This window comes from Ipomoea triloba, chromosome 3, assembly GCF_003576645.1.
Source record: "Ipomoea triloba cultivar NCNSP0323 chromosome 3, ASM357664v1".
In the NCBI taxonomy this organism is placed as follows: Eukaryota; Viridiplantae; Streptophyta; class Magnoliopsida; order Solanales; family Convolvulaceae; genus Ipomoea; species Ipomoea triloba.
The window spans coordinates 20622310-20645583 of NC_044918.1; the positions used below are offsets into that span (position 1 = coordinate 20622310).

General features: G+C 33.5%; 3 protein-coding genes across 3 annotated transcripts; all 3 read left to right on the forward strand.

Moving 5' to 3' along the window:
* Window positions 1-987: 987 nt before the first annotated feature.
* Window positions 988-4430, forward strand: LOC116012524 (WD repeat-containing protein 76-like). Its single transcript, XM_031252082.1, has 5 exons — window positions 988-1227; window positions 1681-2290; window positions 2632-3038; window positions 3522-3620; window positions 4010-4430. The coding sequence occupies exons 1-5, from the start codon at window positions 1085-1087 to the stop codon at window positions 4221-4223; spliced, it is 1473 nt and encodes a 490-aa protein (XP_031107942.1). The 5' UTR covers window positions 988-1084; the 3' UTR covers window positions 4224-4430.
* A 1493-nt stretch (window positions 4431-5923) lies between these two features.
* Window positions 5924-9345, forward strand: LOC116014243 (WD repeat-containing protein 76-like). The gene is made up of 5 exons (XM_031254260.1): window positions 5924-6092; window positions 6376-6985; window positions 7343-7749; window positions 8239-8322; window positions 8958-9345. Exons 1-5 carry the CDS (start codon window positions 5959-5961, stop codon window positions 9151-9153), a joined length of 1431 nt encoding a protein of 476 aa, XP_031110120.1. The 5' UTR covers window positions 5924-5958; the 3' UTR covers window positions 9154-9345.
* Window positions 9346-17133: 7788 nt separating this feature from the next.
* On the forward strand, window positions 17134-22167 carry LOC116012256 (DCN1-like protein 4). Its single transcript, XM_031251757.1, has 10 exons — window positions 17134-17388; window positions 18238-18328; window positions 19141-19215; window positions 19306-19342; window positions 19474-19557; window positions 19641-19701; window positions 19798-19904; window positions 20212-20277; window positions 21613-21750; window positions 21833-22167. The coding sequence occupies exons 1-9, from the start codon at window positions 17304-17306 to the stop codon at window positions 21706-21708; spliced, it is 702 nt and encodes a 233-aa protein (XP_031107617.1). The 5' UTR covers window positions 17134-17303; the 3' UTR covers window positions 21709-21750; window positions 21833-22167.
* Window positions 22168-23274: the final 1107 nt, after the last annotated feature.

A 23274-nucleotide genomic window follows, 5' to 3' on the forward strand; every position in this document is an offset into this window, starting at 1 on the left:
TCTAAACAGCTAATTTTACCAAATATCTTTTTACAAACTGCTAATACAATCCACTGGTCAAACCCGCTAATATAATCCGCTATTTGATAACCGCTAATACAATCTGCTACCGCTAAAATCTAACCGCTGATAACCAAACAAGCCCAGACTGTCTCGCAATGTTCTGATACGTAGCTAGTAGAAGTGTCCTTGGGTTTTTATTTCTTTAGTTAGATACTTTTAGATTACACTTAAAACTAATTAGAATGTATGTGTACTTTTAGCGATTAGTGTTTGTAAATAAAATTAATTCCTAATTCAAATATAGTTAAAAACATATCTCTTCGTCATTGTTTTGTTTCTTCCGTCACCTTCCTTGGATCATATCATTTTGCTCGTAATCTATTTCTTAAATAAACAGTACATAGATATAAAAAAAATTAATACAAAATAAAAGTTTTTTGATGCATCAAATGCTACCAAGTCTTTAAGGAAAAAAATATATTACATGAGACGCTTTTAGACATGTAATATTTTTAATTATAAAATAATATATATCTTTCAAAAATAATTTATCAACTAAAAAAATTATATTTAATAATTAAAAAAGGGAGATACTAACCCTAAATCCCCAATGCTAAAAAATCGATGTCTTCATTAGTCAAGAAAATGATGTAATTTTTGCCCAATTGAAATTAGGGTTAATATTCATGCTTTTTTAAATTAGAAAATACATAAATGTTTTAGAGAGATTATGGATTATTTGGAAGAAGGGATTAGTTTAACTTGATTTTAAAATGTTGAATCTCTAATCTTCAATGACTCGATAGAGCATATTAAACACATATTTTTGTTTTGAGTCCTTTCACTTAAAAGATTTAATGTTACTGTGCACAAATAGTCCCTTCACTTGAAATTTAGGTCTGACATGTATGTTGTTTTCCTAGATTTAATGTTTTCCCGCCAGATCAATATTCCCGCTAAATTGTGTATGCATATTAGATGTCAGGCATCACACCTCCTCAAAACCCCTTAAATAAGCCACCTAACCGCTTCCTTCTTCATCCGATCCTTCTTCGATTCAGTGGGTTTCCTACTTTCTCTAATGGCGCCTTCTCAGAAATTAACGGACTACGAACGTCGGAGGCTGGAAAACATCAAGCGAAATGAGGAAATGCTCGCCGCCCTCAAAATTCAATCCCGCCTCTCCGATCTCTCCGCCGCCACCGCCGCCGCCAAACGTCCCAGGTCCTTTCCATCGATCTATCCCACCAAACAAAGTCTTATTTGTAGGATTCTGTTAGTAGTTTTTGTTTTGTTTTGTTTTGTTTTGTTTTGTTTTTTGTTTTTGTTTTTGTTTTTGTTTTTTTTTAATGCGATGTGAAGAGAGGTACTTATCTAGGCGCAATAGTTGTTTTTATATTAAAAATGTAATATTTCGTAGCTTTCTGTGAATATAATCAATATATGCATCAATTATCTGTATTCATGTACGTGCTTGTTAAATTGTTTAATATGATTGGGTATTTATTTGTGATTTACCAAGTTTTTTTTGTTAAATTTTCTCACTGTTTCCATTTTTGCAGAGTTACATTGGGATGCATTTCTGTTTGTAATTGTTGTAAATTACTATTTTTTCCCTTATATGTTTCTATTTTTAATGTTGATATTTTACAATGTGTTCACTCCTTGTACTTGCAGAGTGCAGAATAAGTCTTATAAATTGAGTCCAGAGAAGAAACAGAAGTCTGAGGCTCCTATTGTGCTACGACGTTCTCTAAGGACACAAGGAAAGCCGCCAGATGCTTCTGTAGCTGATGGTCTAAAAGATGATTTTGATGAGTCCATAAAAAAGAATAAAATAGGGTTACAGTCCTCACCCAAAAAGTTGCCTACAGAACCTGTGCCTATTAATATGAAAGATGCATTTAGTGGTGAGAATAATGGCTCCAACCAACAGTTAATTGAAACAATCAAGGGTTTGTCAAGAAAATCCCAATTAGATGAGAATGCTGATCAAGAACCCATATTTTGTGATCTCAAGAAGAAAAGAAGGCCTTCAGGTTCAGTAGATATTGAGTCATTGAGATTGGAACCAGAAAATATAGCACGGGTTGTGCCTGGAAGAATACTAAATGTGAAGTTTTTCCCAACAACGGGAATGAGAATGGTTGTTGTAGGAAACAAATTTGGAAATATAGGTTTCTGGAATGCTGATGCTAAAGAAGAGGATGGAGATGGGATTTATTTGTACCAACCTCATTCAGCTCCAGTATCAGGGATAGTGATTGAATCATTTTCAATGCCAAAGGTTGGATAGGTCTTTATCTTTAAATATGGTTTTATTGTAATTAAGAATTTATGGCTTTGAATACGTAGGCTTATATAGATGCATAGAAATACAAGTAGTGCTTAATGATGGAATGGTACTTGAACTTTAGTTCATGTTCTTTCTCATATTCTGAAGAGATACCGTTATTTTAACTTATTATATGTATTAGGATTATGAGTGAAGTACCAGTTGAACATGTCTAGATTTTGTTACTACATTCTTCATATTTTTTATAGATATGTTCATGGATAAAGGTTTTGGTTTGTTAACATAATATGTAGATCCAGTGCTCTGATCTTATGGTTGCACTTTATGTGCAGATGTACACATGCTGTTATGATGGGTTTATCAGGTTGATGGACATTGAGAAGGAGCTTTTTGATTCCCTATACTTGAGTGATTATTCTATATATGCTTTGTCCCAGAGACCAGACGATATGAATTCACTGTACTATGCTGAGGGGAATGGGAAACTTGGAATATGGGATTTGAGGGCTGGAAAGTCTTCATCATCATGGAGTTTGCATGAAGATAGAATCAACTCGATAGATTTTAACTTAGAGGACAATTTTATTCTGGCTACAAGTTCAACAGATGGAACTGCCTGCATTTGGGATATGAGAAATGCTGGATCTAAGAAACCAAAGTCTTTGAGAACTGTTCACCATAAAAGAGCTGTGCATTCTGCTTACTTTTCACAATCTGGAAGATTTCTTGCTACAACAAGGTAGTTCATCCTAGATAATCTAATACCCTACTACCAATAGAAACAGTTCTGAGAAAGAACAATTTGTGCTTAACTTCTTGTCTATTAAATATTTAGTGTTTAACTTTCCTGGACATATAATGCAGAGTATGAGGTTTTCCTTGAGTTGGTTGTTGATTTTTTTACACTGCTAGCTTGAATGTATTTAGGCAAAAAGGAGGCCCCCTTGGTGCTTCAGTATAATTTTATTTTGTCATTTTTTGGTATCTCCTTGTGCCTGGTAGTTTACTATAGGAAATAAAAGCCATAATGCATGACATTTATTTAAGCCTGGTAAACAATCATATTCATTTGTGTGGTCTTATGAGGTCATTGGCTCATAGGTTATACGTTTCAGGTTTGGAAGTCTTTGACTCCTGAACTCATCAATAGTCATGTGCTAGTGTCTAATTGGCTATTTTGTGGACTGGTTGTTAGAGTTGACTTTTTTCCTGGCTTGGGCAGTTTTGATGACAAAATTGGCTTGTTAAGTGGAGCTAATTATGAAGATGTAAGTATGATTGGTCACTACAATCAAACAGGCAGATGGATTTCCTCATTCAGGTATGTTTGTTCTCATTCCTTAATAATATTTCTAGCGAAATACTGCTTTGACAAGCATAAGTTATACAGATGAGCATTATGTTATTCTTGAAAATTCTGAATCATTGCTTCCCTATTTGGCTAGATTCTAGGCTATCTTTAATAAGCTATATGTGGTAGTGGTTAAGCATGTTTCACATGCTGAAGCTTTGATATTGTTAAACAGAACTTGATGTGCAAATTCTGAACTCACATATCGACTTTATGATAAATTAAATTTGGCATTTTCTTATGTATCTGACTATGCATAAACAGCACAGTATACCAGCTCAGTTGCCTGTCCAAAACAAATGATTTGTGGTTAAACATCATTCTTTGTTTCTTCTGAATTTTTTTTTTGTGGCAAGCAGAGCTATATGGGGTTGGGATGATTCCTATATATTCATTGGCAACATGCGAAGGGGAGTTGATGTGATTTCGACAGACAAACAGAGAATTGTTTCAACGTTACAAAGTGAACATATGTCTGCTATTCAAACCCGCTTTGATGCACACCAATATGAGGTCGGGATGCTTGCAGGTGCTACTGCCGGTGGTCAGGTATATCTCTGGACACCATCCTAAGACAACATCACACAGATGCACCATTATCTTGACCTGTGTGTTAAAATTTGCGTTGACTGGTGCTCCACTGCTTGTACAACTAAAAACCATTTTTGTCTTACTATTGTATCATTAGATTGGCTGTTTCCTGACTTTCCTCGTGGAAAACTTTATTTGAGACTTCGGTAATGGCTCGTCTTAAGTAATATAAGGTATTACTTCTGTTAAGGTATTGTGGTTGTAGTAAAATAACTAAACAAAAAGCTTCCATTCCCAGAAATCAGCAAAAATTCTTCTGTTAAACAAGCATATCCTCAAGGAAAGCAATTTAGATGGCAATCCTAAACAGATATAATGTTAAAGTGACCTCATAAACTCAGTGGTTAATGGCATTAGATTAATCTAATCCATCAAGGAAGCACACGGAATAAAAGAATGGAGCAATTCTTCATAATCTTGCAATCCAAATAACTAAAGACTAGTGTTTGGGATGATAAAAGAGTTCCAAGAAAAGCAAACCTTAACAATGGAATTACCCTAGTTTACAACAACAATGAAACATTAACCATGGTATTTGATAACCAAAGCCTAATCAGTGAATGATCACAGACTCAATATTTCAATCCATGTGCAAAACCCCACCAATAACCTATGCAATTGAAACCTAACCAAAGAATGGCATGGTAATACTAAGATTTATGCTACTCAATACTCACCTCTCCAAAGTTTTGCCCTCCAATATTTTCTTCATTACATGACATTTTTAAATTGGGCAACGAGTTTTCTTTTCAACTAATAATGAGGTCATCCAATGATTATAAGTCTCATGGAGATAAATATTAAGAAAAAATTGAAGGTAAAAGTAGCTTTTTCCTAAAAACAAAATACCTATAGTGAAAAATGACTTCTTTTTTTTCCCTCATGAGTTATATATTTATAAAGTGACAATCCCCCTCCCCCCCCACAGACACACACACACTTCTTTTAAATAAACATTTGTACTTTTAAAAATAATGTCAAAACATGTATTTCGTTTTTTGTTTATATGTAAAAATCATAATAAATGCGAAAAAAACAACCAAACGTCATTGTAAATATTTATAATTATAATTTTAAACTAGTGCTAGTAACATTAATATTAATATTATAATTAATTATTAATATTTAATTATTTGTATTTAGGTCTTAATTACAAGCACTAGTTAAAAATTATAATTATAATATTTATAAATGTTGTCTATTTTTTCACAATTATTTTGATTTACATTATAAGTAATATTTTGTTGGAGAAAAAAAATTGAAATACTTATATAAGTGTAGAAATATCCATTTAACAAAAATGGAAGAAAATTGTCATTTTAAAAATAATTTAGGTAGTTAATATGGATACATGAATAATTTAGGGGAAAAGAAGCGCTTAGGCGTATGCATAAGCTACTAGTATTTAGTGTGATGATACATTGTTAACATTTAATAAGTAGTTAAATCGTGTAACCACACATTTGAAATGGTAACAGAAATTTCATTTTAACAAATCTCTTAATTAAAACATTGTTGTATGCATCATACAAACAAAAAAAATTCTTTTACTCCTAAAAGTATGTCTGTGATTTACCTGGGATTTACAATAGGTTATGCAATTGTTTTCCCGCCAGTTAAATATTCCCGCTAAATTGTCCCTCAAATGTCAAAAACCCCTAAAATAAGCCACATAACGGCTTCCTTCTTCCTTTCAGTGAGTTTCCTACTTTCTCTAATGGCGCCTTCTCAGAAATTAACGGATTACGAACGTCGGAAGCTGGAAAACATCAAGCGAAATGAGGAAATGCTCGCCGCCCTCAAAATTCATTCCCGCCTCTCCGATCTCTCCGCCGCCACCAAACGTCCCAGGTCCTTTCCATCGCTCTATCCCACCAAACAAACTCTTATTTCTAGGATTCTCTTTCTATTTATGGTTTTTTTTTTAAATGCGATGTGAATATCTAGCATGATTGAGTATTTATTTGTGATTTACCAAGTTTTGTTTGTTAAATTTTCTCACAGTTTCCATTTTCGCAGAGTTACATTGGGATGCATTTCTGTTTGTAATTGTTGTAAATTACTATTTTTTTCCCCTTATATGTTTCTATTTTATTGTTCATATTTTACAATGTGTTCACCCTTGTACTTGCAGAGTGCAGAATAGGTCTTATAAATTGAGTCCAGAGAAGAAACAGAAATCTGAGACTCCCATTGTGCTTAGACGTTCTCTAAGGAAACAAGGAAAGCCGCCAGATGATTCTGTAGCTGATGGTCTAAAAGTTGATTATGATGAGTCCATAAAAAAGAATAAACTACGGTTACAGTCCTCACTCAAAAAATTGCCTACAAAACCTGTGCCTATCAATATGAAAGATGCATTTAGTGGTGAGAATAATGGCTCCAACCAACAGTTAATTGAAACAATCAAGGGTTTGTCAAGAAAATCCCAATTAGATGAAAATGTTAATCAAGAACCCATATTTTGTGATCTTAAGAAGAAACGAAGGCCTTCAGGTTCAGTAGATATTGAGTCATTGAGATTGGAACCAGAAAATATAGCACGGGTTGTGCGTGGAAGAATACTAAATGCGAAGTGTTTCCCAACAAATGGAATGAGAATGGTTGCTGTAGGGAACATGTTTGGAGATATAGGTTTCTGGAACGCTGACGCTAAAGAAGAGGATGGAGATGGGATTTATTTGTACCAACCTCATTCAGCTCCAGTATCAGGGATAGTGATCGAATCATTTTCAATGCCAAAGGTTGGATAGGTCTCTATCCTTAAATATTGTTTTATTGTAATTAAGAATTTATGGCTTTAAATACGTAAGCTTAGATAGATGCATAGAAATACAAGTAGTGCTTAATGATGGAATGGTACTTAACATGATAGTTGGTCATCACTGCCAACTTTAGTTCATGTTCTTTCTCATATTCTGAAGAGATACCATTATCTTAACATATTAGGATTATGAGTGAAATACCAATTGAACTTGTCTAAATTTTGTTACTGCATTCTGCATATTTTTTTATAGATATGTTCATGGATATAGGTTTTGGTTTGTTAACATAATATGTAAATCCAGTGCTCTGATCTTATTGTCGCCCTTTGTGTGCAGATGTACACATGCTGTCATGATGGGTTTATCAGGTTGATGGACATTGAGAAGGAGCTATTTGATTCCCTATACTTCAGTGATTATCCTATATGTGCTTTGTCCCAGAGACCGGACGACATGAATTCACTGTATTACGCTGAGGGAAATGGGAAACTTGGAATATGGGATTTGAGGGCTGGAAAGTCTTCATCATCATGGAGTTTGCATGAAGATAGGATCAACTCAATAGATTTTAACTTAGCGGACAATTATATGCTGGCTACAAGTTCAACAGATGGAACTGCCTGCATTTGGGATATGAGAAATGCTGGAGCTATGAAACCAAGGTCTTTGAGAACTGTTCACCATAAAAGAGCTGTGTGTTCTGCTTACTTTTCACGATCTGGAAGATTTCTTGCTACAACAAGGTAACTCATCCTAGATAGTCTAATACTCTACTACCAATAGAAACAGTTCTGAGAAAGAACAATTTGTGCTTAACTTCATTGTCTATCAAATATTTAGTGTTTAACTTTCCTGGACATATAATGCAGAGTATGAGGTTTTCCTTGAGTTGGTTGTTGATTTTTTCACACTGCTAGCTTTGAATGTATTTAGGCAAAAAGGAGGTCCCCTTGGTGCTTCAGTATCAAAAATTTGTTCTTTTTTGGTATCTCCTTGTGCCTGGAAGTTTAATATAGGAAATAAAAGCCATAATGCATGACATTTGTTTAAGCCTGGTAAACAAACATATTCATGTGTGTGGTCTTATGAGGTCATAGGCTCATAGGTTATAGGTTTCAGGTTTGGAAGTCTTCCACTCCTGATTCCTGAACTCATCAATAGTCATGTGTCGGTGTCTAATTGGCTATTTTATGTTCTGGTTGTTAGAGTTGACTTTTTCCTGGTTTGGGCAGTTATGATGACAAAATTGGGTTTTCATGTGGAGCTAATTATGAAGCTGTATGTATGCTTCGTCATCAAAACAATCACTCATTCAGGTATGTTTGTTCTCATTCCTTAATAGTATTTCTAGCAAAATACTGCTTTACAAGCATAAGTTATACAGATGAACATTATGTTATTCTTGAAAATTCTGAAACATTGCTTCCTTATTTGGGTCAATTCTAGGCTATCTTTAATAAGCTAAATTAAAATTGGCATTTTCTCTTTGGACAAAATAACCTTCAAATGCCTTACACCCACCCATTTGCCACCACTAAGAATCATTTCAGATTCAGATTTGAGCTTTTATTGCCATTTCATTTACAAATTCTGGCTATGGATAAACCAGTCGTTATACTGTGGACCATGGGTCATGGCTGATACTGCAGTTGTGTTGAACGGATAAGGGAACTGCAGTTACACGGAACAGAGGTTGTTTCATCCGTCTAAAACTGCAGTTGTGTTGAACAGATGAACGATCTCTGTTCCGCGCAACTGCAGTTTCCTTTCAACACAACTGCAGTATCTTTTCAACACAACTACAGTATCAGCCATGACCATGGTCCACAATATAATTTGCGTGGATAAACAGCATAGAGTTTATACACTATACAGTTCAAAATGAAAATGATTTGTGGTTAAACATAAACATGATTCGTTTTTTGTTGTGAATGTTTTTTGTGGGAAGCAGGGCTATATGGGGTTGGGATGACTCCTATGTATTCATTGGCAACTTGCAAAGGGGAGTTGACGTGATTTCAACATACAAAATGAGAACTGTTTCGGTGTCTGCTATTCAATGGCGCTTGGATGCACACCAGTATGAGGTCGGGATGCTTGCTGGTGCTACCGGCGGTGGTCAGGTGTGTCTCTGGACACCATCTTAATCTTAAGACAAAAACACAATTTTTCCCTTGACTGCTGCTCTACTGCATACACTGGCTGTTTTATCGTGTAAAACTAACTTTATTTTGGACTTCATTAGATTTAGATGTTTTAATGGCTCGTGCATAATTGATACTCTATACTTGAATCGGGTATAAAGGAACAACTTGACACTAGTTCATAAAGATCATCAGGAAAAAGGGTTTAATGGAAACAATATTTCTGCCACGAATTAACCAAAGACAGACATTTTTGCAGGCAAGAATCTAGACCCCTTAATTTTGAGTTGGAGAATGGATGGAAATACCAGTTACTAGCATAACAAGAAAAGAATGGAATGAATGTCATTCCGAGGCTACTAACACAAACATTTACACCTAATAGTTGCAAGTAATACAAGGTTAAAGTGGGGAAATAATTAAACACCACCAAAAACTTCCATTACCAGACATAAGCAAAAACCCTTCTGTTAAACAAGCATATCCTCAAGCACAACACAAGGAAAGCAATTTAGATGGTAATCCTAAACAGATTTAATGTTAGACCTCATGGACTCATTGGTTAATGGCATTAGATTAATCTAGGGAAAATTGTAATTTATGTCAATCTATAATATTCGATTATCAATACCACTACTGAATTATTAAGGGTGTAAATGCTGCCCCTCAGTTTTCAAAAGAAAAATATTACTTAGGACTCTAAAATTCTACTCCTTATTTTTACTCAGTTTGATGTTTACACTTTCCTTGGGATCCATAGAATAAAGATAACCTATCACAAAAGTCAAGGAGTAGAAAATGAGAGTCCATGTAGTAGAACTCACAACATTTAAACCACTAATTATTCAGGAGTGAGATTAATAATTGGTTTCCCATTAATCTAACCCATGAACGAATCACACTGAATAAAAGAATGAAGCAGTTCTTCGTAATCTTGCAATCCCAAATAACTAAAGACCTTAACTAGTGTTTGGCATTATAAAATAGTTCCAAGAACAGCAAGCCTTTGTACAGAATACAGATACCAATGTTCAAAACTAGAATTCAATTTGGGACAACAATGGAATACCCTAGAGGCCTAGACAACCAAAACCTAATCAATAAATGATCAGACTCAATATTCCAATCCATGTGTATACCCAACAAAAACTAGGCAATTGAAACCTAACCAAAGAATTTAGCAATCAAAACCTAAAGTACAATCAAATGAACACAGGCACAACATTCCAGCCCTTATGTAAACTTGAAATGAAGACATACTCATGGTGTAGTCTGTATTTCAAAATATCTCACACATCCATAGTTAAAATTGAGTTAATCCAAAAAAGTAGATCCATTACTCAAATGAAAATATCTGGAAAACATATTAAGTACCAGTATTTCAGAAAACATCAGTAGCACCACTGTCTCAATTTTCACTAACCTATTACAGATAAATAAAACAAAAACCGAATTTTCATCTTAAGAAGGTCTCACATGGAGACTATCTCCACCTTAAAACCCTAGCTTGGTGCGACGCCAGTGCCTGCGCTTGGCATTGTACCTGACAAACAAATGATACCATATTTGGATTTAAGAAAATTCAAACTAAACCTTTGAATCTAAGTCAAACTAAGTTAAATTAATAAATACATAAAATTGCGAATATGGATTGATGATATACCTGATGGTGTTGTCGGTCCTCATGCGAATCCAGTAAGGAATAGGCCTGTTCTGTCTCTGCTTCTTCGCCAGCTTCTTCTTGATCATGAAGGTCTTGTGCGACGGCTGATATTTTAAAAAAAAACATTAGATTTAACCAAAAGAATACACCAAAAATATACATATATATTGGTATACAGAGAGAAAAGTAGACGATAGAAGGAAGTGAGAATCACCATTTTCAAAGAAGCAGGAGCTCGGCGAGGCAGCGTTCTGAGGGAGATAACCGCTTCTGTTTTCTGAAAACCCTAGGCTATGGAGTTTATGTAGTGTAAATCAATGGGCTAGTTGCAGTATGGGCCGGACCAATAACGAGCTCTTTTGAGTCCTGGGTCTGATAAATAGGAAAATTATGGGCAAATTTTACTATGGACAATGATACATCTAGTAGCTAGCGTGGATTATAAAGTAAAACGATATCGTTTGATTTTAATTTTAAAAAACAAAAGTCCTTACTGTTTTTGTATTTCGTTACCATTGTATGAGCTCTTTTTTTTAATTTCATTTTTCAAACACGGTAGTTTCATTATAGTAGCACTAAAGTGTTATTTTAATTATACTTCATATCTTTGTTATTCAATTTCATTTTATCTATGCAATAGGTTTATTATATAAATACTAAAGTATCATTCTAATTTCACTACATGTTCATTTGACAATATACATATCTTTATTAGCCCTACTATTAAGTTTCATTTTATACATACAATAAGTTCATTATAGCAACACTAAAGTATCATTTTAACTACAAGTCCATTTGACAATATACATATATGTATAAGTTATGTTATTCAGTTTCATTTTATACACACAATAAATTTATTATAGAACCATTAAAGTGTCATTTTAACTATACTACATCATGTTCATCTGAAACTATACATCTCTTTAATATGATACGTCATTGGTTCACAGTAACAACAACCGTTTCTTTTGATTAAGAGTTCGTTTAGAAATCTGGAAAATGATTTTTAGAAAATGAGTCATTTTCTAAAAAATATTTTGATTTTCTGGTATTTGGTTGAATGTTTGAAAATTCTCTTTATCTATTTGATTAAAAGTTAAGAAATTACATTTTTCCTATTTGATTCATTTTCCTGAAAATGAACATATTATTTGTTGTTATAATAATAATAATAATAATAATAATAATATTATTATTATTATTATTATGTGATGGTGTTAGTAGTTGCTGGTGTTGGTGTTACTGATGGTGGTAGCAGTGGTGATAGTAATGATGGTTGTAGTAGTTGTTGGCATGGGTGTTAGTGGTGGTGGGCAACAGTGGTGGTGTGGTAGTGGTGGTGGTTGTTGTTGTTGGTGGTGGTGGTGGTGGTGGTGGCGGCGGTGGCGATGTGGTAGTGGTGGTGGTGGTAGTGTTGTTAGTGTTGGTGGTGGTACAGTGGTGATGATGGTGTGATCGTGTTGTTGAGTAGTAGTGTAATGATGTTGGTGGTAATAATAATAATCCAAAATTATTTATAAAAAAAAAAAGAGTGAAGAGAGAGATGAGAAAATAAAGGATTCGAAAATGTCTTCTAACTAAAAAACCAATCATTATTGCATGGACCATGGTCCACACAGCTGTGTGGACCAAAAATAAAAAGTACATTATTTTTGTACTGAAGGTACACTATTTTTGTACTGTAGGTACATTATTTTAGGGTACATTATATTTTTGTACTGAAGGTACATTATTTGATATATACTATCAAATAATATACCTACAGTACAAAAATAATGTACCTTCAGTACAAAAATAATGTAATTTTTATTTTCGGTCCACACAGCTGTGTGGACCATGGTCCATGCAATAATTTGCCCTAAAAAACTAGGAAGACATTTTTCACCAAATTGAGATTATTTTTAGTTGACCTAAATGAATATTTTCCTTTGACTTTTACACTAAAAAATCCAGAAAATGACGTTCGAAAGTCATTTTTCCGAGTTTCCAAATGGACCTAAAAGAAACAACATCGTATTGGACATGGTCCATCGTATAACAAATGAAAATTATGTTGTTGGACTTGTTGAATAAGTGCTTATTTAAAATTCTATCCTTATAATGTTTAAGGAATATAACAACCCATTTGGTTAGTAAAAAAAAAATGAGAATGAAAATTGAATTTAAAATTTACTGAAAAAGAGATTACTTGAAATATTGATTTCATTGTTGTGTTAGTGAGAAATAAATTGTTGAAATAATTAATATAAAAACTTAAATGGCCCTACATAGTAAAGACATAAGAGGGTAATATAAAAATTCATATTGTATATTTTTTTTTCCAAATTGTGTGGAAAATAAAATAACGATAAAGAGTAAGGAATTCATTTTACATTGAAATAAATTCTCCATCAACCAAATAACATAACATAGGTTTTTCCTCAAATTTGAGGAAAGTATTTTCCTGTAAACCAAACAAGTCATAAGAGTCAAATTAACCAGTGAATTAAACGAGAAATTGCAAGTAACTCATTGAAATGTAAAAAAGTACAATTGAACAATTAAACATGATCAAATTATACAATCAACTTCAAGTGGTCAGAAATAGCAGGAGCTAGGTTGATATCTTGTAAACAAGGTAAATTTTTTTTTTTAAACTTCGACAAGAGACTAATGTTCTCGCTTGGAGACCACTAGATCTCCTAGATCTTTGTCTCCATTTGGAGACAAAGGTAGAGAGATGAAGGCAATCGTAGTGGATGTCTTCAGACCTTTAATTTTTTCTTTAAATATTTTTTTTTAGAGATGAAGGTAGTCATAGGGTTGCCTTCATCCAATATTTTTTACTAAAATGAATTTTAAAAAAAAAATAAAATAGACAAGTGACAAGAATGAGCAACTTTTAAAACTTGTAAAAGAAGGAAAAAGTTGTTTGAGACTTGAGTTTCTGGTAAAAAACGCAAGTCACACTTGAGTTTCTTAAATTTTCAAATTTTTTCGTTGGAATATGACAAACGCACGTGTGACTTGCGTTTGTCATATATATATATAAGAAACGCAAATACGAACGAGAAACGCAAGTACGACATGCGTTTCTTATTCACGTAGGTATAATACTTCCAACAACAAGAAACACAAATGCGACTTGCGTCGTTTCTCACCTTTATCCACTGTATTCAACATTTCAACACCTATAAATATCACCCATCTTACCACTCAAACTCACACTCATATTAGCCTTCCATCACAATGGTACATGAGCCTTTGACAAACACACATAGGAAAATACAAAACACCACTTCTGGTGTTTTTAATTTTTTCGGCCATCATGACAAAATACAAGAACAAACGGTTAATTTTGATTGATTTTTTTACTGAATACTTCTTTGTTTGTGATTTTTATTTAACAATTTTCTTATGTAACACGTGTTTATTTTTGTATACAATTATAAATTCATGAGAGGAGCCGCTCATCCTTGAACTTCAATCATTACTCGCGAATTGTCTACAAACTTCAATTAAAACTCGTGACATATTTTTTATATAAATATAAATATTTTAATATAAAATATGTCGCAAATTTTAATAAAAATACATCAATTTTATAATAGACAAATTAAGAGAAGTGGTCTGATTTTGATTTATTATCTGATGAAATTGTACCATTTTTTTTTATTAAATGAAAGAAAATAGTTGAGCGTAGTAATAACTATGCCCTCTATCACTTTCTTTGGAATCCACTTTAGACTCAAAATATTTTTTTAAAAACAAAATTTACAATCACTATTCGAGCATGTGCAATTTAGTTATATAATTAAAGCTAGTTTGTAAAATTTTTATTATTTTATTTTGAGATGTACATTTTCAGAATATTGTTTTGATGTTATTTTATGTAGAGATTTTAATTTACTACAAATATTTGTAATATTAGCAGACTTACATTACATTAACTATTCATTCCACCAGAAGTGGTATATTTTACATCCCAAAACACTTAACACTTAAATATTCATGTATTACATTACATTAACTATAGTAAGTAAACAACTCTAGGGTCAAAAGTTTACATCTTAATTAGCTAAATTTCCCACCAAAAATGGCTGCCAACATAAAGCCATGCATCCACATGCAACACCAAAGCAAAATTTTGATTTCTTTTGTCCTTCATTCTTGGACCGAATATGCATTCTTGTTGGCTCTAATCTCAAATTTTGGATTCCAATTTCTTTCTAGGTAGTTGGTACGTTTCGACTTCAATAGATTAATTTCACTTTTTTTTTTATCCAATCTTTTTAGTAACCCTCATATCACCTTCACAACATGGTCCAACATATCCATATCAATCTATATAAAAACTTCACAACTACGATCTCTCTAAATATATATTTTGAACAATATATATTAATATAAAAACTATATCTAAAAGTTAATTGAAACACGCTTGGAACCTTCTTGCAAGATTAACATAGCCCTATGAAGTCTTTATTGGTAACAAATCTCCACGATTATAACGAAACTTTTTTGAAAAACTCTAGTGTGAAATTACTACTAAAATTAAGTGAAGACATGCTTTTAGAAAAGAGAGACGAGATTAGTAAACTAAAATATATTTAAATGCATATGAATAAATAAAATATCAGTTTTTACCTTTTTTCTAAGCTTGTAGCCAATGTTGCAAAAATTGCGTCTAGGCGGCGTCCGACCGTGTCTAGGAAGGCTAGAATCGGCCTCTTCCACGGCCAGCCGCCTCGTCTTAGTGCTCCCCCCTCCTTTTTTTCGCCGGAAAGAGCTAAAGCAGTGCAACCTCGCCTGCCATGGTCGCCACCTCGCTAGACGAAGCTATAGCCTACAGACGACGGAGAAGAAGAAGCGATGCCGGCGGTGTTGGTGAGGCGCAGATCTACAGAAGACTGAGACAATGAGACGAGAGGATTCTTAACTGTTAGTTCTTCTCAATTGGAGGATATGAGGAGAAAGGGGTTGGGGATTCTGGGGTTTAACAGAGACAAGGAGTTTAAAGCATCCTTAATACTGAAGTCTTTTTGTGGGTTTTGAGTAGTTTTTGTAAGTGTGATTACGAAAGGGAATAGAGAATGAATAAGGAAAAAGGGGAAAAAATAAAAACAAACACTGATACGACATTTTAAAAAAAAGTAGTTGTTTACATGCCACTACAGGCGCCTTGCTGGGCTTTGTTGTGCGAGAAACGCGCACAACTTCCCATGGTTTTAATTTCTCTGTAAGTATAACACTGTTCCAAAAATCATCCCATAGCATATGAAACTTAATATTCTCTCTCTTGCTCTTCTCTCCTCCGTGTTGGCACCATTTTTCTTAAAAATCGTGAAATGACCTCTACTATGGATGCTTAGGCTATCCTTATTGCTGTAAATCTCTCTCACTTTTTTAAATAGGTCATGCTTCTATATCATCACCTTTGAAAATTCTCCACTATTTATTCTACATCTCAAATCTATCTTACTTTTAAAAGTAAGTCCCACTTTAATATTATATTATAAATATAATAAAAAATAAAAAATAAAAAGGGAAAAGCATGCTGCCCAGTAAGTTTTGCTGACAGCCTCTTGTAAATTTGCAAGATACGACAACATTAAAACTAAAAAAAAAATAAAAATTATTTCCATTCACTTGCCACATCATTTTGCCAATCCCATATTAGCAGGGATGAGGGCAGTCTTAGAATGTATATAGATGAAGTAGGAGTTAAATGTTAATTTTACCCTTGGTTATTTAGGGTTTGGAAGGTTTGTAATCTAATATTAGTCAATAGCTAATGGTCGAGACTAAAAATGTCAAAGATGGACCAATTATAACTTAGAGATTAAGTGTTTATTACGAATATATCTTAGGAACCAAAAATGTCATATTTCGATAAATAAATACGCAATGTAAAATTATAGTAAAACTTTACGGATTTAAAACATAATAGAAACAATATAATTAATACGTCATGAATAAAAAAGCGTATTTATTTGCATACATAAGCTATTATATTTAACGATATAATTTAAAAACATTAATAGCTTACAAAAAAAATATAAAAGAGAGATAAAATTATAAATAATATCAAAATATACAAAAAAATAAAAAAATAAAACACAATGTATAATTTATTATTCCCACCAATTACTAATATGATTTTTATTATCTTTAGGCTCGGTATTAATAAATTATAAATCTCATTTGGTAATGTTTCAAAAAAAAGCTAGGTTTGTGACTATGTATGTCCCTACACCAAACACATTATTTTGAATTTAGAAATCTCTACTACTAGTGTAAAACTTTTTTGAAAGAAAATTTGTTTTGATCTTTTTCGCAAAATAATATGAAGGCTCTTCTTCAGTTTTCCGCATCTCAAAAGCGCGGTCTATATGAGTACATAGTGCACAGAATCACAGATCCAACGTATACTGTTCCATCTCTGCCATAATTCAAAACCCTCCCCAGAAACCCAATTAACAACACAGGAACAAGAATTCGAAACACAATGCCTCCTCGCGCTTCCAAGAGAAAAGCTAATCCTACCAAATCTGCCCCTGCCAAATCTCCTAAAGTTGATTCTGTTCGCTCCGGTAATCTCCCCTTCTCCGTGCACAGATAGGGTCTTGGTTTGAATTGTCGGTCCGTTATAATTTCATTTGGTTGTTATAGTTATGATCGTTCTTTTATTCTTCTTGAATGCCCGCGGAGAATTATAATAGTCCGTTCGGAAAGATTGAGCTTTATTAGGTTTGGATGAGATTGGTTTATGTGGGAAGGTTTTGGATGAAATTTCTGGGGCAAAACGATTTGCCTTTCTCTTTTACTCATAATAATGGCCTCAGATTCTCGAAGGAAGGGAAATTTTGGTTCTTTTGATTCTGAAAGGTGGAAAGTTTAGATAATTACTTTCAGAATTAGATTCTGTTAATTTTCGTAATTATTTGGAAAGATATATTTAAATCCCAGCTGTTAGTCATATTCTATACAGATGTTTCTTGGTGATAGGTCCTTGGATTCTGGTGGGGATCTTGGTTGACATTTAATGTGAAAGTTGTTTTGTTGTTTATTACTAAGGCAAAAGATTGAGGAATGAAATTCACATGTTTCTATTTCCCCATCACCACTATTGCAAGGAAGCTCCTTGCTTTTCTGATTTCACTGTTAGTAGTGATCATCTTGGCAGAACATAAAAACTCTATCTATGGCTTCTTTTGTTACCCGAGCGGACATCTAATGCATATTGATGATACAAATACTACCCTGCCAATGGTGCCTTTTCCTTGGATGTATAATCCAATCGCCAGATTATGAAAATATATGTAGTCAAGTTAGCTCCTAAAAACCTGATGTAGTTGAAATGTGATGTAAAATCTTCTTTAAACGCATATTACCTTTTGGTAGTTACTGTCTTACTTACTACATCTCCCAATGTAGTTTAGCCTCAAGCAAAGGGAAAGCTGCATCAAAAGTGGCGGAGTCCATAGATAACCTTTTCAATACATATGCTAACAAATCGTTGGGTTCAATTGAGTAAGTACATTTTTTTTTTTCCAATTCGTCGTGTATCATTTTACTCTTGTATCTAATTTTTTAGCTATTGATGGAATTGATTGTTTCTTTACAAGTTAATCTTCTGGCATTCCATCTAGTCATATTCTCACAATCTCTCACTAGTCAATAGAATTAATATGGAAAATGATTGTCTCCAATATTATATAGCATGATTCATGTTTTTGGTAACTGTCAAACAATTTAATGTTTTGGAGATTTCTGTGTTTCCAGTGACTAATTCAGCAAGTGCTGCTTTATTTTCTAGACTAGATGATTACTGAATGAGTTCTCTTGAAATATTTTCAAGTTCTGCACTTCTCTCTCTCACACGCACACTTTCTTTGAAATACTATGAAATTTCCTTACGACTATTACATATTTACATAGCCACATTAGGGTATAAAGAATCTCCATTAACTTGAGAAACTAACCATTAGCAACTATTGCAATAATCCACATAAGGCTACACAGAAATGTAGGACTTCTATATGATTTGGATCCATACGTAATTGTGTAGTTGCCAAACCTTATCCAAAGCAGCAATTTTCTGCTATGAACAAAGAGTAAGCTTTGTTAACTTATGGTGGTGTCAAAGATAAACTACTTAAGCAATTTATTAGATTAATCATGCAAAGAATAAACTTTTAGATAAACTATGATTTTTTTTTTGTGTGTGGAAATTTAGACCTAGTCTAGGCATATATCATTTAGTTTTTATTCATCAACGGTAGTTCCATGGATGGGCTTTCATGAACCTTTATTGGAATCAATCCTTGTTTCTCTTTGCACAGTCCAGATGGAGTGGAGGCATTGTGCTCTGATCTAGGCGTAGATCATACTGATGTCAGGGTTTTGATGCTTGCTTGGTAAGTCAGTTGTTGACATTATGTGTGTGAGAATGTAATTTATTTGGGCTAGATTTCCATTGCATGTACCTGACCTTTGACAGTTCTCAGGAAAATGAAAGCAAAAAGACAGGGATATTTCTCTCAGGTAAAACACTTAGCTCGTTCTTATATGACTAGTGTTGCATACCCTTAAACTGTTTTCATTGACTTCTCTAGTGACTGATATATCTCTTTTATTTTATTTTTCATTTACTATAAAAAACTTTAAATTGTCAGGACGAGTGGCAATTAGGGTTGAAAGCTCTTCAGGCTGATACCATTACTAAATTGAAGAAAGCCCTCCCAAAATTGGAGGCAGAGGTACCTTGTGAGCTGAGTTTTCTGTGTACTAATGGCATGGTTAATACATTGTGTGATTGAATGTGTAGCCTTTTGGATAATAGGTCATGATGCCTGCTAATTTTGAGGATTTTTATGCTTTTGCATTTCGCTACTGCCTAACAGGTATGCCAGGAAGAATTTCAAATTCTGTGCAGCTTTTACTTTTTAATTTTTATAGTCCTTTCTCTAGATTATAAATTGCATGCCTTTCTTTTTCAGAGGATAAACAAAAATGCTTAGACATTGATAGCATCTGTATACTGGTGGATCTTGTTCTGGGGTCACAGTTCCGAGCTCAGGTCGACTCATTCGTAGAATATCTTAAGGTTGTATCCCTTATATCTTTATCTTTCTTCTGAAGCTATTTGGATGCTGAATTTAGATTGGTTTGTATTGGAACTCCCAGGACTGTTTTGTTTTGCCTAAACTGGAGAATTTGATTGGAGTCATGGTTATGATTAGAGATTTGTTTTCTTTTATTTATTTATTTTTTTTTATATTTAAATTTATCTTTTATGATTGATTTTTTAATGCCCTCACGCAGTATCACATTGGGGGCAACTTATTTATTTTGAATTGTCAAATCATGAGTCTGAGTATAATAATAATGATTTTTTTTATTTAAAATTTCAGAGTCAAAGTGATTATAAAGTACTCAATATGGATCAGTGGACAAACTTTCTTCGATTTTGCCAAGAGGTACTTCTCATTGTTGCTACTTCCTTTTAGTGTGTTTTATTAGAGCTAATTCTAGTTTTTGTTCCTTGACTATTGCATTTAAGAGTAGAAGTGACACATTTTCAATAGTCGAGGACCAAAAATCGTTGATTTTGAACTCAAGTACTAAAAGTGGAAAAACGCAATAGTCAGGGGGGACTAAAACTGGAATTAACTTGTTTTGTTATTAATTTATTATCTTCCCAAGACCAAACAATAATATTTCCACTTCATCTCATAATTCATACCCGACCGTATCATATCAATTGATAATGTGTACCTTTACGCTCTGTCAAGATTGCTTATAAGTTGTATGAGGATGGCTTCAAGTTTTTGACGACACCTATGTTCATAATGAATCCTTTTTTATTTATTTATAATTTGCAATTTATATACTGCCTACATGATGTTTATGGCAGTGGTTAGGTTCATTTTATTTTTTAAAAGTGTCAAATAGGCCAACTTGTAACTTTTGTGCAATTGGGTCACTGAATTTAAAACGTGTGCAATTGAATCATTAAACAAGCAAAATATTAGTAATTATATTTCCTTTTAAAAAAGATATTTTCTTGATTTCTTCCGGTGCAATTTGAGTTGAAAAGATTTCAATCTTTCCTCCAACTAGCGTGGCTGAGGAAAAGGCAATTCTCTTGTTGAGGGGCTTGTGGGTTGAACCTTAAAACATTCTAATTTCTAACCTAAAGTCAAACGCTGATGGCACTTCTGTTATAATCTACGATTGGGCCAAGGTCACTCAACTGTGCTATAATGCACATCAACCATACCACACCAAAAGACTGAATCCAATTAATTAGCTAGTCTAATCCATGACCTTATAAACCTATATGTTTTCTCTTATTTTTCAATGCGGGACTCACCAATATCACTGGTAGACAACCGGGTAAACACAAAGTGGACCCGAACATACTTAATTGAGCTATAATGCACACGGGACAAATCACACTAAAAGACTGAATCTAATCAATTAATTAGTTTAACCCATGGCCATATAAACCAATATGTTCTCTTATGTTTTCAATGTGTGACTCTTAACAAATTCTACTTGAAGAAATTGGGAAAATATCTCAATTGCACATATTTTACTTGTTTGATGGTTTAATTACATATGTTTTAAGTTCAGTACCCCAATTGCACACAAGAGATAAGTTCAGTAACTTATTTGACACTTTTTCCTTTTATTTTATAAACTTTGGCTACTTTTCCTTTTTGGGAGGGTAAAGGATGGCCTCTTGTAAACTGGTTTTGTTCTTCTACAGGCTGCTTATGTCTTTTTGGTGGATGTATATTTATTTGCAGATAAGCTTCCCAGACCTCCAAGATTATGATACAAATCAAGCATGGCCCGTAATTCTTGACAATTTTGTAGACTGGATGAAAGAAAAGCGAAGCTAACTGCAGCTTGAAACCATCCCTCCTTAGTGCTAATTTCACAAGGTAGCCATTGTACCAACTTTTACAAGAAGTGAAGTTTCTTGCGACGATTTAATTATGAGACAAAGTTTGTGTTTGCATGTAGGGCTTCTCCAAACTCCATGACGGAGCCAAAGTACTCGTGAATCATCGTGCTACTGAGAATATGAAGCTGGTCTGCCAGGATACAAAATTCAATCTCAGATTTTACTTACATTCATGCTAAATTACTCATACAAACTATTTTGAGTCATGCAAAAAAAAAAAAAAAGAAGCATTGTATGGAATGATGAATTTTTGCTAGCTCTATTTCTTGAAGTTGCATGGATTCATTTTTAGCCACATTTCTCAATCCCTGAATCCTTATATATTTATATGCTTGAAAGTCATGTCATGAAGCAAATGCAGATTGAATGACAAAATCATACCTCTTGAATTCTTTGTTGATGTTTGTCTCTAAAGATTATGCTTTGTCTTTATGTTATTTTGCTCTATAGTACGAGTAGTTAGTAGTGTTTCACTATTTATGCATTTCTAGAACCATAACATAGAAAACCTTGTTGGCCCTTGAGAAAATTGAGGGTGTGTTTGATTCATGGGTTTACATGTTAGGAATAGGGAATCTGAAACATTTATGGGCATTGGATTGAGATTTATTATTTTTAGCAACTAATATTAGGATCCTAAATATCTATTTTAGGATCTATTCTATTTCTAGCATAATATTGTTATTTCTTATTTAACTTTTCTGTAAAAAAAGTAGCATCCTCTAACTCTCTCTTAACGTTCCGTTTTCCCTTATTCACAATTGGGAAGAACAGAACCAATCGTTTGGGCCCATAATGAGGAGTATAACTCGTGATTATATCAATTTGATTCCCATTGTTGCTTGATCTTGCTTTCATAGAACTTCAGAAATCTGTTTGCTCCTTAAAGACTTATGCTGACAAGATTGAGAACCTCTCTTCTACAATGTCTTCCCTTTCTGCAACACAACACCAGCAAGCAACTACCCTTGTTAATTTGAAAAAAATGGTGAAACAACTTTTGATTGCTCAGTTGGCACCACACATCAAATTGGCCTCCCAAGTCAACCAGAGCAATTGGTTCCCCTAATTAAAAAAAACTCAACTAGATAATGCAATTGGGTCCCCTAATTAAAAAAGCTCAACTAGATAATGAAATTGGGTCCCCTATCCCCTTATGGCCTCCCAAGTCAACCAGAGCAATTGGATCCCCTAATTAAAAAAAGCTCAACTAGATAATGCAATTGGGTCCCCTGTCGCCTTAAGGTACGTATGTTTAAAGCTTAAGGTGGGTACGTATGTTTAAAGCTTAAGGTGCGTAACTTTATAGCTTAAGGTACGTATGTTTAAAGCTTAAGGTGTGTAAGTTTATAGCTTTAAGGTGCGTATGTTTCAAATTTTAAGATGTGTAAGTTTATAGTTTAAGGTACATAGTTTGGAAGCTTAAGGTGCCTATGTTTTAGACATTTGATCATTCGTATCCATGTTGCCAGGAAGTTTTTTTTTTTTTTTTTTTTTTTTT